Source organism: Zea mays, chromosome 9, assembly GCF_902167145.1.
Source record: "Zea mays cultivar B73 chromosome 9, Zm-B73-REFERENCE-NAM-5.0, whole genome shotgun sequence".
Classification (NCBI taxonomy): Eukaryota; Viridiplantae; Streptophyta; class Magnoliopsida; order Poales; family Poaceae; genus Zea; species Zea mays.
Genome location: NC_050104.1, coordinates 7787376 through 7801545, shown reverse-complemented (window position 1 = coordinate 7801545; position 14170 = coordinate 7787376). Strand labels below are relative to the sequence as shown.

Sequence of the window (14170 nt, the reverse complement as noted above, 5' to 3'; positions counted from 1 at the left end):
TTTAAGGGCTTGTTCGGTTAGCTCTCAATCCATGTGGATTAAGTGGGATTGGGTGGGTTTAAATCCCAAGCAAGTCAAAGTTGTTCTAAATTTTTTCCAAATCCCATCCAATCCAGGTATTGTAAGAATAACCGAATAAGGCCTAATTGAGTCCAGATAACCCATCAAGCAAAATAATGTTTCATATTTTAAAGTTGGCTGCTATTTATTAATCTCTTCGTCACAAAATAAAATTCATTTTACATTTTTAATTGATTCATAAAATAATTATTATATTTATTTTATATATGTTTTTAGATTTATCATCATCCATTTGAATATAGAATTATATAAATAAAAATCAAGAGTTAAAGCGACTAATATTTTGAGAGTACAATTCTTCCAGTACTAGTATGTTCTCTTACTCTTACAATGAAAAGCCCGTGGACCGTCTTAAAACACATGCAGACATGCAGTGCAATAGAAGATTAATTGAATTACAGCCTTTTTGGGCTTGTTTGTTTCAAGAATAATCTATGTGGATTAATTGGTATTGAGTCAGTTTAAATCCATATAAGTCAAAATACATCCCAACACACATCACAATACATATTAATCTATGTGTAATTGAAATAACCGAAACGACATTAGATGTAACCAAAATAAACACAACTTCATAGAGCATGCAGAAATGTAACAACCAACAAGCACAAGAACACAGAACCGACACCAGAAATACATCTCGATCATCACATTCATAAAAAAACGTACAAAGAAACTGAGGGCCGGGGTTGCTTTAGATCAAAAGACGTCTCACAAAGATCATCAGTACGGATGTAGCCAACAATAAACTCAACTTCACAAAGACATCAGGATAGTAAAACACAAGAATATACGATCACAGGAAGGTCATATAGATGTCGATTATTAACTGCAGATTCCATTACCATTTGAAGTTCATCACAAGATCGTCAGTGATCGTCGCCATCCAGGGAACTGAACTTTGCAAGACCAACAGAAAGGTATACGCTGCCTCGCATCAGGCACGAGACGGAGCACCACCAGAAAGCTACTAGTACTACGACTGCTCTGCAACAGAAACGACTACTGCACTCCAGTAATTGAAAGTTTGAAACTACTAGTACGACAAGCTCATGCCAACTACGATATGGATATGGACTGCAACTACGATATGGACTGCAACTAGGAGACCTGGGAGGACCCATCCGATGCACACACCCTACTCGATCTTGATCTCGAAGACGTCCTTGCGCTCCTCGTCCTTGATCTTCGGGACGGTGACCCTGAGCACGCCGTTCTTCATGTCAGCCTTGATCTGGTCCATCTTGAAAGCCTGGGAGGAGAGGCCGATGCGGTAGCTGTACCGCGCCGGGCCCTTGTCGTCGTCGCCCTCGAGGTCCTTGCCGGCCTCCCCCTTGATCACCAGGGCGTCCTTCTCCACCCGCATCTTCACGTGCTCCTTCCCCAGCCCTGGCATCGGCACCTTCAGTTGCACCGCGTTGCCATCCTCCTTCGAGACCCACCACCCGCGCGCGGAGAAGCCGGCCATGGACGCCGCACCGCCGTCCCCCGTCAGCGCCAGCATCAGGTCCAGCCTAGCAGCATCGTCGAGCAGGTCCAGCACGTCTGCACACAAAACCCCAAATAATCATCAGTTCGCGCGCTCTTCCTATCTCTCTCTCTCTCTCTCCCACTTTCGCTTCGCTAGTCAGGTTCGAGGAAACAAGGGGAAGGAAGGGCCAAACGAGACGGTTCGGTAGTACCTCCGGTGAAGATCTTGGGGATGGAGAGGTCGCGGTCACCGTGGCGGTCGGCAGCGACGTCCTTGATGCCGTCGTCCGAGGAGCGTGGCGGCGCGACTCCGTTGCCGAAGAGGTGGCGGGCGGAGACAGCGGTGTTCCCGCAGGGGGACGGTGAGGCGATGATGTCCTTGAGGAGGACGGGCTCCTGCGGGACCAGTACGGAAGCGACGCCGGGAGCCATGGATGGAAAACCTCGCTCTCGGTCTCTCCTGTGCGATTGGGGTTTTGGCTTTGGATTCTAGCGGGGCGCTGCGAGCGAGATGTGCCTTGACAGCGACGGGAGTCGGGGGTTTATATGCTTGGGGCTTTCTTGGGGAAGGGGGGATGGCCGAGGGGACAGAAGGTTCCAGAGTGCGCACCTTGCGCCATCGACGGCTTCAGTTTGCCCGGAGTCATGCTTTGCGATTCGTGCGGTCTACCGGGACGGAGTAGTTGTGTGTTCCGGTGGGTTTTGGGAAATGGGACGACCGAGGGAACCAGTGAGTCGCTGAACCATGGGAGTTGGGGCGGACCAGTGACTTTTGGTTCTGAATTCTGATGCAAGGAATAGCATAGAATTGTGCCAAGTACTTTAAATGTTGTAAGACCAACTCCAGCAGTGTGCGACTCCGTATCCCTAAAACGCGCGGCCGACACATTCTCTCTCCTCTCCGTATCCGGCTCCGTTTCCAGCAACACTCCCCATCCCACTCCGCATGCAGTCTATGACACCTGGGGCCCGCCAGCAGGCGCGCGCGCCCGCGAGAGAGCTGCGGAGAGGAGAGAGAAAGCGTGGAAATGGGGAGTCTGGGTACACGCCGTGCGTTTTACGGAGCCGGATACGGAGCCTGCTGGACTGATGAATAGTGTGCTAGACTCCGCAAAATACGGATCCGGAGCCGCATGCGGAGTGCTGCTGGAGTTGGTCTAATGCTGAGTGGCAAACAGATGGAGAGAGACAGAGAACGACAGAACTGTGGAGAGAGACAGAGAGAATGACAGAACTGTAATCTTTATTGCAGGCACTGTAGTATATATACAAGTGTTCTCAAGGGTGTGTCACTTGGGAATAACTGTCACAATTGATGGATGGATGAGCTTTGATCACTGTACAATGTTTTGTAACACTCCCCCTTGATCAACCCAAATCCATTTGATCATCTGCAAGTTGTCTTCCAATATATCATCTCCTCAAAAACCCTGTGGGAAAAATAAGGAGTACACAATGTCTTTTGGATAATGAGAATAATCTCACTTGAACTCCAAAAGAAAATATACTTGTAATCATCATGCATAAAAACCCCTGTGCGGAAAAATCAGTGATGAAGCATATAGCTTAGTTGATATTACCTCGTTAAAAACTTTGGATGAGAAAACCTTATCAAGGCAAAACTCATACAAAGAAAAGAGTGTAATATGATGGTTCAATACAGGTCATATATCATGGAGAATTACTTCCCCTGAACTTTGCAAGCACTTAAGCCTTCTCATACCAATCCCCTCAACACATTTCTGGAACGTGGAGTATGGTAGATATTTTGTGAATAAATCAGCAAGATTATCACAAGACTTTGTTTGCAAGATATTTATATCTCCATTTTCCTGAAGTTCATGGGGATAAAACAATTTAGAAGAAGTATGTTTATTAATATTACTCTTGATATAACTTGTATCCATCTGAACAACATAAGCTGAATTATCTTCATAGATAATAGTTGGTGAGTCAAAAGAACCAATACCACAAGTTGTGAGTATATGATTCACCATTCTACGAAGCCATACACATTCACGTGATGCTTCAAATAATGCAATTATTTTAGAATGGTTGGTGGACGTGGTCACCAAAGTCTGTTTAGACGATTTCCACGAGATGGTAGTTCCACCTTGTAAAAATACGAATCCTATTTGTGATCTGCCATTGTGGGGATCAGATAAACTAAGATCATTACTTCTTTTGTAAAAGAGTCCTAGATCCTTTGTGCCATTTAGATATCGAAAAATATTCTTAATGCCAACCCAGTGTTGTTTTGTTGGAGCAGAGTTGTGTCTTGCTAGCAAATTTGCAAAAGCAATATCAGGTCGGGTATTGTTAGCAAGATACATTAATGCATCAACAGCACTGAGATATGGGAACTCTGGTCCCAATATCTGTTCTTCATCATCCCGTGGTCTGAATGGATCTTTCTCTAAATCCAAAGATCTGACCACCATAGGAGTCTTTGAAGCATAAGACATATGCATACTGAATTTTTCCAATACCTTTTGGGTATATGTACTTTGATGTACAAGGATTCCAAAAGGTAAATGCTCAAGTTGAAGACCTAAGCAAAATTTTGTTTTACCCAAATCCTTCATCTCAAATTCCATAGTTAAATGATAACGTGCTTCATCAATATCAAGTTTATTTTCTACGATGTTAAGGTCATCAGCATAAACTGATATGATACAGAATCCCACTTTGGATCTTTTGATGATGACGCACGGGCAATCATCATTTTTTGTGTATCCCTTACGTAAAAGGAATCCACTCAATCAGTTGTACCACATTCTGCCCGATTGTTTTAACCATATAATGACTTCTGCAACTTCATGCAATACATGTTGTGTTTTGCCTTTGGATTCGGTACATCTATTCCATCAAGAACTTTCATGTATATATCAGAATCTAGTGACCCATAAAGATATGCGGTCACTACGTCCATCAACTGCAAAGATAAACGATTTTGTACTACCAAATATATTAAATATCGAAATGTTATTGCACTCATAACTGGTGATTAAGTTTCGTTGAAATCAACGCCAGGACTTTGTGTAAACCCTTGTGCTACTAGCCTTTGCTTTATATCTCACTACCTCACCATTTTCATTTTGTTTCCGAATGAAAACTCACTTATATCCCACAGGGAAGATATCACGTGGTGTAGGCATTACAACCGAGAAAACTTCTCTTTTGTAAAGTGAGGCTAACTCCGCTTCAATTGCTGCCTTTCACTTGATCCAATCCGAGCGCTTAGTGCACTCTGCCATGGTCTTAGGATCTAGATCATTTTGAAGGTCCTCAACAATCTTCTCGAAGAAATATATGCCAACATTGGTAGCTTTTCTATCATATGTTTCACCGGTCTCAACATAGTTGATGGCAATTTCATAACTCCTTAGAGATTCATCAGAATTTCCCAAATTGATGTGTCTAGGGTTTTCCGATGTCCCAACCTTGGTTATGTGCACATCCGAGCTAGGTCATGAATCATCACAATCCACTTGATACATTGTATCATTTTGGTGTCTGTTTGCATTCACTATTGTTCTTTGCTTCTTAGCAATAGAATAGCGCTTATTCACCATACTTCTCTTTAGGAGTTGAGTGGTTTTACTCGGTACTTCCACTCTTTCTGGTGCATTCCTAGCAGGAAGGAATGATTTAGTGACACCTTTGTAATTAGTAAATGCATTTGGCAGTTCATTTGCAAGTCTCTGCAAATGTATAATCTTCTAAACTTGCAGTTTAGTTTATGTAGTAAGTGGATCATAACCTAGAACACTTTGAGTATTCCAATTTATTTCCTGGCATTCTTTTTGGTACTTAAAGTCTCCCCCTAATGCCGGGAAATGTTCCACATCAAAAATAGAGTCAGCAAACCGGGTTGTAAATAGATCCTCTGTCAAGGGTTCTAAGTACTTAATGATCAACAAAAATTGAAATCCCACATAAATCCCCACTTTCCTGTGTGGGCCCATAACTGTTCTCTGAGGTGGTGAGATTGGAATATATGCACAACATCCAAATTTACGCAAATGAGAAATACTTGGAGGATTTCCACGTACCATTTGTATTGGGGAAGTAGAATGATATGCAGTTGGTCGTAGTTGTATAAGGTCGGTAGCGTGCAGAACTGCATGACCCCAACACGACGAAGGCAATTTGCAATTCATCAATAATGGCCTTGCAATGAGTTTAATCCTCTTGATTAGTGACTCAGTCAAACCATTTTACATCAATAATGGCCTTGCAATGAGTATAAGGCCGAGTGCTGTACTTGAATACCCAGCGCCATACAATAATCATTGAATGCCTGAGATGTAAATTTAGCAGCATTGTCCATCCGGATTGAATTAATCCGATGTTCAGGAAAATTTGCCTTTAACTTGATAATTTGAGACATTATCTTGGTAAATGCATAGTTGCGTGTTGATAGTAAACACACATGTGACCATCTTGTTGATGTGTCAATCAGTACCATGAAATACCTGAACGGTCCAGAAGTTGGCGTAATTGGCCCACAAATATCTCCTTGAATTCTTTCAAGGAATTTAAGCGGTTCATCTTTAATTTTGAGATATGATGGTCTCAAAATAAGTTTCCCAGTTGCACATGCAGTGCAAATAAAATCTTTAGATTTGAGAAAATTTGTTGTAGGCAAATTCTGACCAATAAAATTGTCTATAATTTTCCTCATCATTCCTATACCTGGATGACCAAGTCGATCATGCCAAATCTGGAATGGATCAACATTTTGGAAAATTACCTTATATGCAACATGTGCAATGGTCTTAATATATGTATATTACAACCTAGACGTGAGCGATGGAATTTTCTCGCATATGCGTTTGCCATATTTGTTCGGCTTGGTCAAGAAGAGAAACTCTTCTTGATTTTCATCATGGGTTTCAATATGAAATCCATTTTACCGGATATTTCTAAAACTTAGGAGGGCACGAGTAGAATCAGGATACAATAATGCATCATTGATAACAATTTCAGTACCCATAGGGAGGGTAATAGTTGCTCGTCCAGAGCCAACTATCACCACATTGCGTCCGGCGATGGTCAAAACTTTCCCGTCTCTCTTTTTAAGAGTCTTAAAGTATTTGATCTCCCTAAGTATAGAGTTTGTGGTACAACTGTCCACAAGGCATAATTCCTCTTTCGTCGAGTTGACAATCATTATGCATCTATAAATAAAAGAAAAATTCTAAATAAGAATTTGTGATGCAACTTGGTACTATACATAACATGATATTAAGTATCACAATATCAAAACAATATTACAATAATGGTATGGCGACTCAACCAATGAGTTCGCACTACTCACAGGACCCAACACTGATTTGTAGAGTATTTTACATCTCAACACATGAGTTTGTATACCTCTACTTATTACAACAACATTAAAAAGACAATATAGGACAGTCACACAGGCCACAATGATCATGAATCAAATCTCCAAGCATGAGAGATTATGCCAAATCTCCAAATTGATCCTTTGACATATACTCAATGATCATATCATCAGTTTCATCTTCTTGTAGGAGAGGCTTGTTGTCAACAGCAGTGAGGTGCTCTTCACCAAGAGTGTTCTTTAGTTTAGTAGAAGCCAGTGAAGAACCTCCAACCTCAGTTGATGCTTCAGCAAAATTGAAATGAGCCTCAAAACCAGGCTTATCAGACTTTTCCTTCTTTAGGGATTCTTGATACAAAAGAACAAGGTGCTTAGAGCAAGTGCAATCCCTAGCAAAATGGCCCTCAGTACCACATTTATGTCAAACTTTATTGCCCTTAGATGGTAGATTCTTGCCTTTGTCATTTCCTTTCCCTTTCTTGTGGAATTCACGCTTATTGAATTTGTGAGGTCCAAGGGGATTCTTAAAATTTTTCTTGAATCCCTTCTTATTCTCAGTCTTATGCACATTGAAATGCACCTCAGGTAGTGGGGCAGACCCTAGAGGGCATTGCTGAGCATTCTTTAGAAGAAGCTCATGATGTTTTTCTACTTGGGTCAATGTATGCATAAGTTGAGAATATGTCTGAAAATTGTTAGAGCGATACTGCTGGTGCAATACCCTATCCTTTCGGAGCATGGTAGATAGAGTCTTCTCTATCTTGTCTGCTTCGGAGGGCTCTTTCTTGCAAAACTTTAATTTAGAACAAATACAATGAAGAGCATGGTTATATTCTACAACAGATTTAAAATCTTGCAGGCGAAGGTGGTTCCAATCATGGTTGGCTGACGGCCATATGAGTTCCTTCTGCTGTTCATAGCGCTCTTTAAGAGCTTTCCACAAGTTGTGAGGGCATCTCTCCATAAGGTACTCCTACTTGAGGTCCTTATGGATATAAAGCCTCAAAAGGAAAAGTGCAGTGTTCTTTTTCACTTCATTAGCTAGAGTAGTACCCGTGATAGGTGCTGTTATAGCATCAATGATCCCACGAGAAGCAAAAGTTATTTCAATATCTGAAGCCCAAGTTGGGTAGTTAGGCCCATCAAAGGCGAGTTCCTCGAACTCTTTGGTTGACATGTTCCTACAGTCATTACCATGGACATCCATTAATTTACGCATAAATTAAGAGTCACAATGGTGATGTTGTAAGCTCAAATGCAAAAACCTTAAAATTACATGTGATATGAGTTACATGAAGGTTCCAAACCTTCTAATTGAATAAATACTTTGAATATTAGTGAGCAATGTATAGATAATCCTCAAATTAATGAGGTAGATCTCCTAGTAGTGGGCAAGAAACTTGCTGCCTAAAAGCATGGTCTCTGGGCTGATAAGTTCATGAATGAACAAACCGCAACCAATGCTTAGGTCTCCACTACCCATGCTCGACTAATTATCAAAGTAATATTCAAGAACACCATATCCTGTTATTTTGGATAGCACGTATAGATAATCATCCCGAAAGATGTAGACCTCATAGAGATAGACATTTAAAATGCCGCTCAAGCATGGTCTCTGGGCTACTAAACTCTATAAGGGCTAGTTTGGAAACTCAAATCCCCTTCGGGGTTGAAGGGGATTGGAGAGGAAATTAGTTCATTTCCACCTCAACCCCCTCCAATCCCGAAGGGGATTTGAGGTTCCCAAAGTATGAACTTAATAAATGCTATATTTGTATGCAAACATAAAAGAATGCAAAATAATAGCCAGTAGAGATATGTGAATTATAAATGTAAAAACAAAAATAATTCACGAACTAAAGTCTGTTATATTCACAATAAAACAGACATGCATATACAATATATGTAAAACATAGTCTTATACTGAAATTTAGAATTAAAAAATGATAAACATGCCTTTTCTGGTCCATGGAAGCAGCCCAGGCGGTCTGCCAGGTGGGCCAGGCAGCAACCTGGTGGCCTGCACGCCAGCCCAGGTGGCCCAACAGAGACCAACGATAAAAGTGGGCGGCTAGGATTTGAAAACCTTAACCGCCCAAACTTCTCAGTCGCCGCCAGGGATTCTCCTAGCCGCTGCCGCCAGGGGCTCCAGCCGCCCGCGCGCCGAAGGGTCGTCGGGCCAGCCACGCTTGCCCGTGCGACGAGAAGCCACCAGAGCACGCCCAGGCCGCCGTCAAAGGCGCATCTGCACCTGCGGGCGTGCACCTGAGGCTGGCGCCTGAGCCCGCTGTCGGGGCGCTCTCGCGCCGCTCCCCCACCCCCTCCCCCAACCGGTCGTCGTGGCGGGAACCGCCACCAGCCGGGCCGAGGGCCCTTAGGCCCTCCCATTGGAGGAGGAAGATGGGGCCACCCCATTTGGGTTGTAGCTAGTGAAGATAACACGTCCGCGCGAGGCGTCGACGGCGCGAGGTGGCTGTCCACGATGAGCAGTGATGGTCTCGACGACCACTGACGCTGGTGGAGTTGGGGAACGACGTCCAACTGCCACTGCAGTGGGTGGAGGAGGCGGTGGTGCTGCCAGATTGACGTCCATCGGGGTGGTTGCCCACAACTCCGCGTCACCCACCGGCACCAGTGGTGACGGGGACGCAGTGGGGAGGCCGCACTCTACCACCGGCAGCGGTACGACCGCTGTCCACCCGTGCAGCACACAGAAGTGCACATTTTGCACTTGCACACGACATTCAGGGATGGCGTGCACTGGTGGGATCACTACGTCTTGCCCAGCAGTGAACGCCTCCAACATCGGCATCATCAACAATGTGTAGAACTTCGCGCATACGACGGATGCACAGGGGAGATGGTTTGCTCCATACCTTTCTGTTGATTTGAAGAACGCTCCCTCTATTCTTGTCAAGAAAAACAAGTCCTTCCCCTTTCTTCCTCTGATCTTCTTGAGACAGTGCTGATAACGTGTTAAATGTTGTAGTGTTAAGTGGCAAACAAATGGAGAGAGGGATAGAGAGAATGACATATGTCGGCGTTTCGAGACCGGGGGGTCCCTAAGCCGACGAGTGAATGTGCCGCGTGCCCCAGCCCAGATGGGTCGAGCGCGTGGGCGAGCGCGAAGGGGGGAAGCGAGGTGGCCGGAGACGGGCGTGAGAGAGGTGGAAATCCCGCGGCCTTCGTGTTCGTCCCGCGCCCAGGTCGGGTGCGCTTGCAGTAGGGGGTTACAAGCGTCCACGCGGGTGAGGGAAGCGAGCGGCCCCAAGAGAGCGCCTGTCTCGTCCTCGTCCCCGCGCGAGCGGGTGAGGGAAGCGAGCGGCCCCAAGAGAGCGCCTGTCTCGTCCTCGTCCCCGCGCGGCCAACCCTCTCTAAGAGGGCCCTGGTCCTTCCTTTTATAGGCGTAAGGAGAGGATCCAGGTGTACAATGGGGGTGTAGCAGAGTGCTACGTGTCTAGCGGGGGAGAGCTAGCGCCCTAAGTACATGCCAATGTGGCAGCCGGAGAGATCTTGGCACCCAGCTGGTGTGATGTCGTGGCTGTCGGAGGAGCAACAGAGCCTGGCGGAGGGACAGCTGTCGGAGCGGTTGAGTCCTTGCTGACGTCCTCCTGCTTCCGTAAGAGAGCTGAGAGTCGCCGTCGTCACAGGGCTTGCGGGGCGCCATCATTGCCTATCTGGCGGAGCTAGCCAGATGGGACACCGGTCTTGTTCTCTGCGGCCCAAGTCGGCTCGGGGTAGGGTGATGATGGCGCTTCCTGTTGACGTGGCTGGCCTGCGCCCTAGGTCGGGTGGCGTGGAGGCTCCTCCGAAGCCGAGGTCGAGTCTGTCTTCCATGGCCGAAGCCGAGCCCGAGCCCCTGGGTCGGGCGAGGCGGAGGTCGTTCGGCAGAGGCCAGGGCGGAGTCCGAGCCCTGGGGTCGGGCGAAGCGGAGTTCGTCGTCTTCTGGGGCTGAGCCCGAGTCCGAGCCCTGGGTCGGGCGGAGCGGAGTTCGCCGTCTTCCGGGGCCTAGCCCGAGTCCGAGCCCTGGGTCGGGCGGAGCGGAGTTCGCCGTCTTCCGGGGCTTAGCCCGAGTCCGAGCCCTGGGTCGGGCGGAGCGGAGTTTGCCGTCTTCTGGGGCCTAGCCCGAGTCCGAGCCCTGGGTCGGGCGGAGCGGAGTTCGCCGTCTTCCGGGGCCTAGCCCGAGTCCGAGCCCTGGGTCGGGCGGAGCGGAGTTCGCCGTCTTCCGGGGCCTAGCCCGAGTCCGAGCCCTGGGTCGGGCGGAGCGGAGTTCGCCGTCTTCCGGGGCTTAGCCCGAGTCCGAGCCCTGGGTCGGGCAGAGCGGAGTTCGCCGTCTTTCGGGGCTTAGCTCGAGTCCGAGCCCTGGGTCGGGCGGAGCGGAGTTTCCTATGGTGCCTTTGGCAGGGCCTGACTGCCTGTCAGTCTCACTCTGTCAAGTGGCACTGCAGTCGGAGTGGCGCAGGCGGCGCTGTCCTTCTGTCAGACCGGTCAGTGGAGCGGCGAAGTGACGGCGGTCACTTCGGCTCTGCCGGGGGGCGCGCGTCAGGATAAAGGTGCCAGGCCACCTTTGCGTTAAATGCTCCTGCGACTCAGTCAGTCAGCGCGGCGATTTAGTCAGGGTTGCTTCTTAGCGAAGGCAAGGCGGAAATCCCTCGCCATGTCCGCTGTTGGAGGGGGGCCTCGGGCAAGACGGAAATCCCTCGGGGTCGGCTGCCCTTGTCCGAGGCTAGGCTCGGGCGAGGCGTGATCGAGTCGCTCGTATGGACTGATCCCTGACTTAATCGCACCCATCAGGCCTCTGCAGCTTTATGCTGATGGGGGTTACCAGCTGAGAATTAGGCGTCTTGAGGGTACCCCTAATTATGGTCCCCGACAGTAGCCCCCGAGCCTCGAAGGGAGTGTTAGCACTCGCTTGGAGGCTTTCGTCGCACTTTTTTGCAAGGGGACCAGCCTTTCTCGGTTGCATTTAGTTCCGGTGGGTGCGCGCGAGCGCACCCGCCGGGTGTAGCCCCCGAGGCCTCGGAGGAGTGGTTTCACTCCTCCGAGGTCTTAATGCCTTGCGTAATGCTTCGGCTGGTCTGGTTGTTCCCTCATGCGAACTGGCCGTAGCCCGGGTGCACGGTCGGGGCCCAAGTTCTCGGGCTGGTATGTTGACGCTGTCAACGGTTCGGCCGGAGCCGGTCTTGCGAGAGCAGCCCCCGAGCCTCCGCACAGGGCGAGAGGGCGATCAGGGACAGACTCGGCTTTTTTACATACGCCCCTATGTCGCCTTTCCGCAAGGAGGGGGGGAGAGCGCCATGTTACCCTCGATGGGCACCGAACATGGTGTCTCCGGTGAGCTGCAAGCGGGTAATCCGAGTGGACGTCCGTGCCCCGTTCGTTGGGGGTCGACTAGGGGCCCAGAGGCACGCCCAAAAGTACCTGCGGTGATCTGCCGGACCCGGTCCCCTGGCGACGGGGTCCGAGGGCTCGATGCCTCCCTCCGATGGGATTCCGTTACAAGATCGCTCCCGCTGGTCTCGGAAATGTCCTAGAGTACCTCGGGAGCGCAGCCCGAGCCTTGGTTATGTATCGAACGTACCCCTGGTCATCCCTCGCTCGGCGTCTGAGGCGACTGTGAACCCTTCGGGGGCCAGCCTTCGAACCCCTGATCAGTAATGGGCGCGGAGCCCGAGTAGCCTGAGGCGGCCGTGGAGCCCTTCGGGGGGCCGACCTTCGAACCTCTGACCAGTAGTGGGTGTAGGGCCCACGCGATCTGAGGCGGCTGTTGAACCCCTCGGGGGGCCAGCCTTCGAACCTCTGATCAGTAGGGGGGCTCGGAGCCCGGTTCCTTCACAGGGAAGGATCCTTTTCGGGGTATCCCCCTTTCCCGGTCCCTGTTGCAGGAGATAGAGAAAGAGGAAAAAAGGAAAAGGATACGAAATCGAACGACGTGGCGTACCTTTTTTGGCGCGGTTATTACGGCGAAGGCGAAGCTTCGCCCGCTTCTCCTGCCAGAAGCGCCGCCTGTCCCGCCGCGGAGTTAATGCGACGGGGCGAGTGGTTGGCAGGGCGGCCGTTGCGCGTGCGCGAGCCGTTCGAGGAACGGATCACGGGCGCCCTGTCTTCACGCCGTGAGAGGGGGTTCTCTTGCTGCCCCCGGATGGGACGTGAGCCTGGCCGACGACGTGACCGCTGCTCCCGCCCGCCTGCCACCGTCATTACTGCCGGCCCACTTTCGGCTGCATTGACCGTCGCGCCAGGCTGGCGCTGCTGGGTCGTGCGCTGGGCCGCCTCGAGTCGCGGTATTGGTTCCGCAACCGAAGAGGCGCGGTGGTGGCGCAAGTGGCGGTGCAGTTGCTTGCATGCAGCATCCGGCGCGCTGGTTGCGTGACGCGTGGGCCTGGGCCTCCATGCTGGCGTGTTGGGAGTCGGGGAAGCGCGTCCACCTGGCGCGGTTGCATGCCGCCTGCATGGCTGCCCGCCCCTTTCGCCCGTTGGTCTGGGCAGAAGTGGGGGGTCTCTTGTAACCGCTGGGCGGTTGTGTGCACCACGCGCGACGGTTTGGCTTCTTCTGCTCTGAGCCGGTTTGCATGACATGCGGGACCGAGCCCCCGCGTCGCAGGGGAGGGCCTTGGAGCGTGTTGGAGAAGACTCAGCCCGTGACGTTTGGGGGCGCACATAGGGAGAGTTGCCTTTAAAAGGAGGGCGACCCCTTTCGGAAGGCGACCATGTCTTCTCCCTTCCTTATGCATCGCGTCTTTTCACCTTCCAAGCCCCCGGATGGGGGGAACCCGCCGTCTTTTCGCCTCATCGTTGGAGGAACGCAACTCCGCGGGAGTTGGTACCTTTCAGCCATCGTTCGGCTTCAAGGATTTTCATCATGCAGCCCGGCTGCACCCCTCCACCGGCGGTCACCCAAGATGGTGACCTCCAGCTTGATGGTGGGGAAAGCGAGCCAGGCTGCGGCCTCTGCCCCTCCCTCGGCCTCAAGGATTTTCGTCATCCAGGCCAAGATGGAGGATGAGGCGAGTCGGGGGGCTGCCCCCGCGTGGGTCGGCTGCCCTTTTCTTCCCCTGGCGTCTGGGGGAGAATGGCATCCTCCAGTTTCGCGGGGACTTCCTCCAGCCATGCCGGGATAGGTGGGCCGCCGTCACTCGGCTAGGGCGCAGCACTACGCCCTCCGTCCGGATGACGGTTGCGCCGCGTACCGCGAGGGCGGTGCCCACGCTCTGGGCGGTTCTGACTAGGGCGAAGACCTGCCGGCGCGCTTCGAGGCGTCGGTAGCCG

The 14170-nt window shown here is 50.0% G+C and overlaps 1 protein-coding gene across 1 annotated transcript; it reads right to left on the bottom strand.

Moving 5' to 3' along the window:
• Positions 1 to 900: 900 nt before the first annotated feature.
• On the bottom strand, positions 901 to 2071 carry LOC100276133 (23.6 kDa heat shock protein mitochondrial). The gene is made up of 2 exons (NM_001149993.2): positions 1764 to 2071; positions 901 to 1626 (listed from the first exon to the last, which is right to left on the bottom strand). Exons 1-2 carry the CDS (start codon positions 1981 to 1983, stop codon positions 1220 to 1222), a joined length of 627 nt encoding a protein of 208 aa, NP_001143465.2. The 5' UTR covers positions 1984 to 2071; the 3' UTR covers positions 901 to 1219.
• Between the last annotated feature and the right edge of the window lie 12099 nt (positions 2072 to 14170).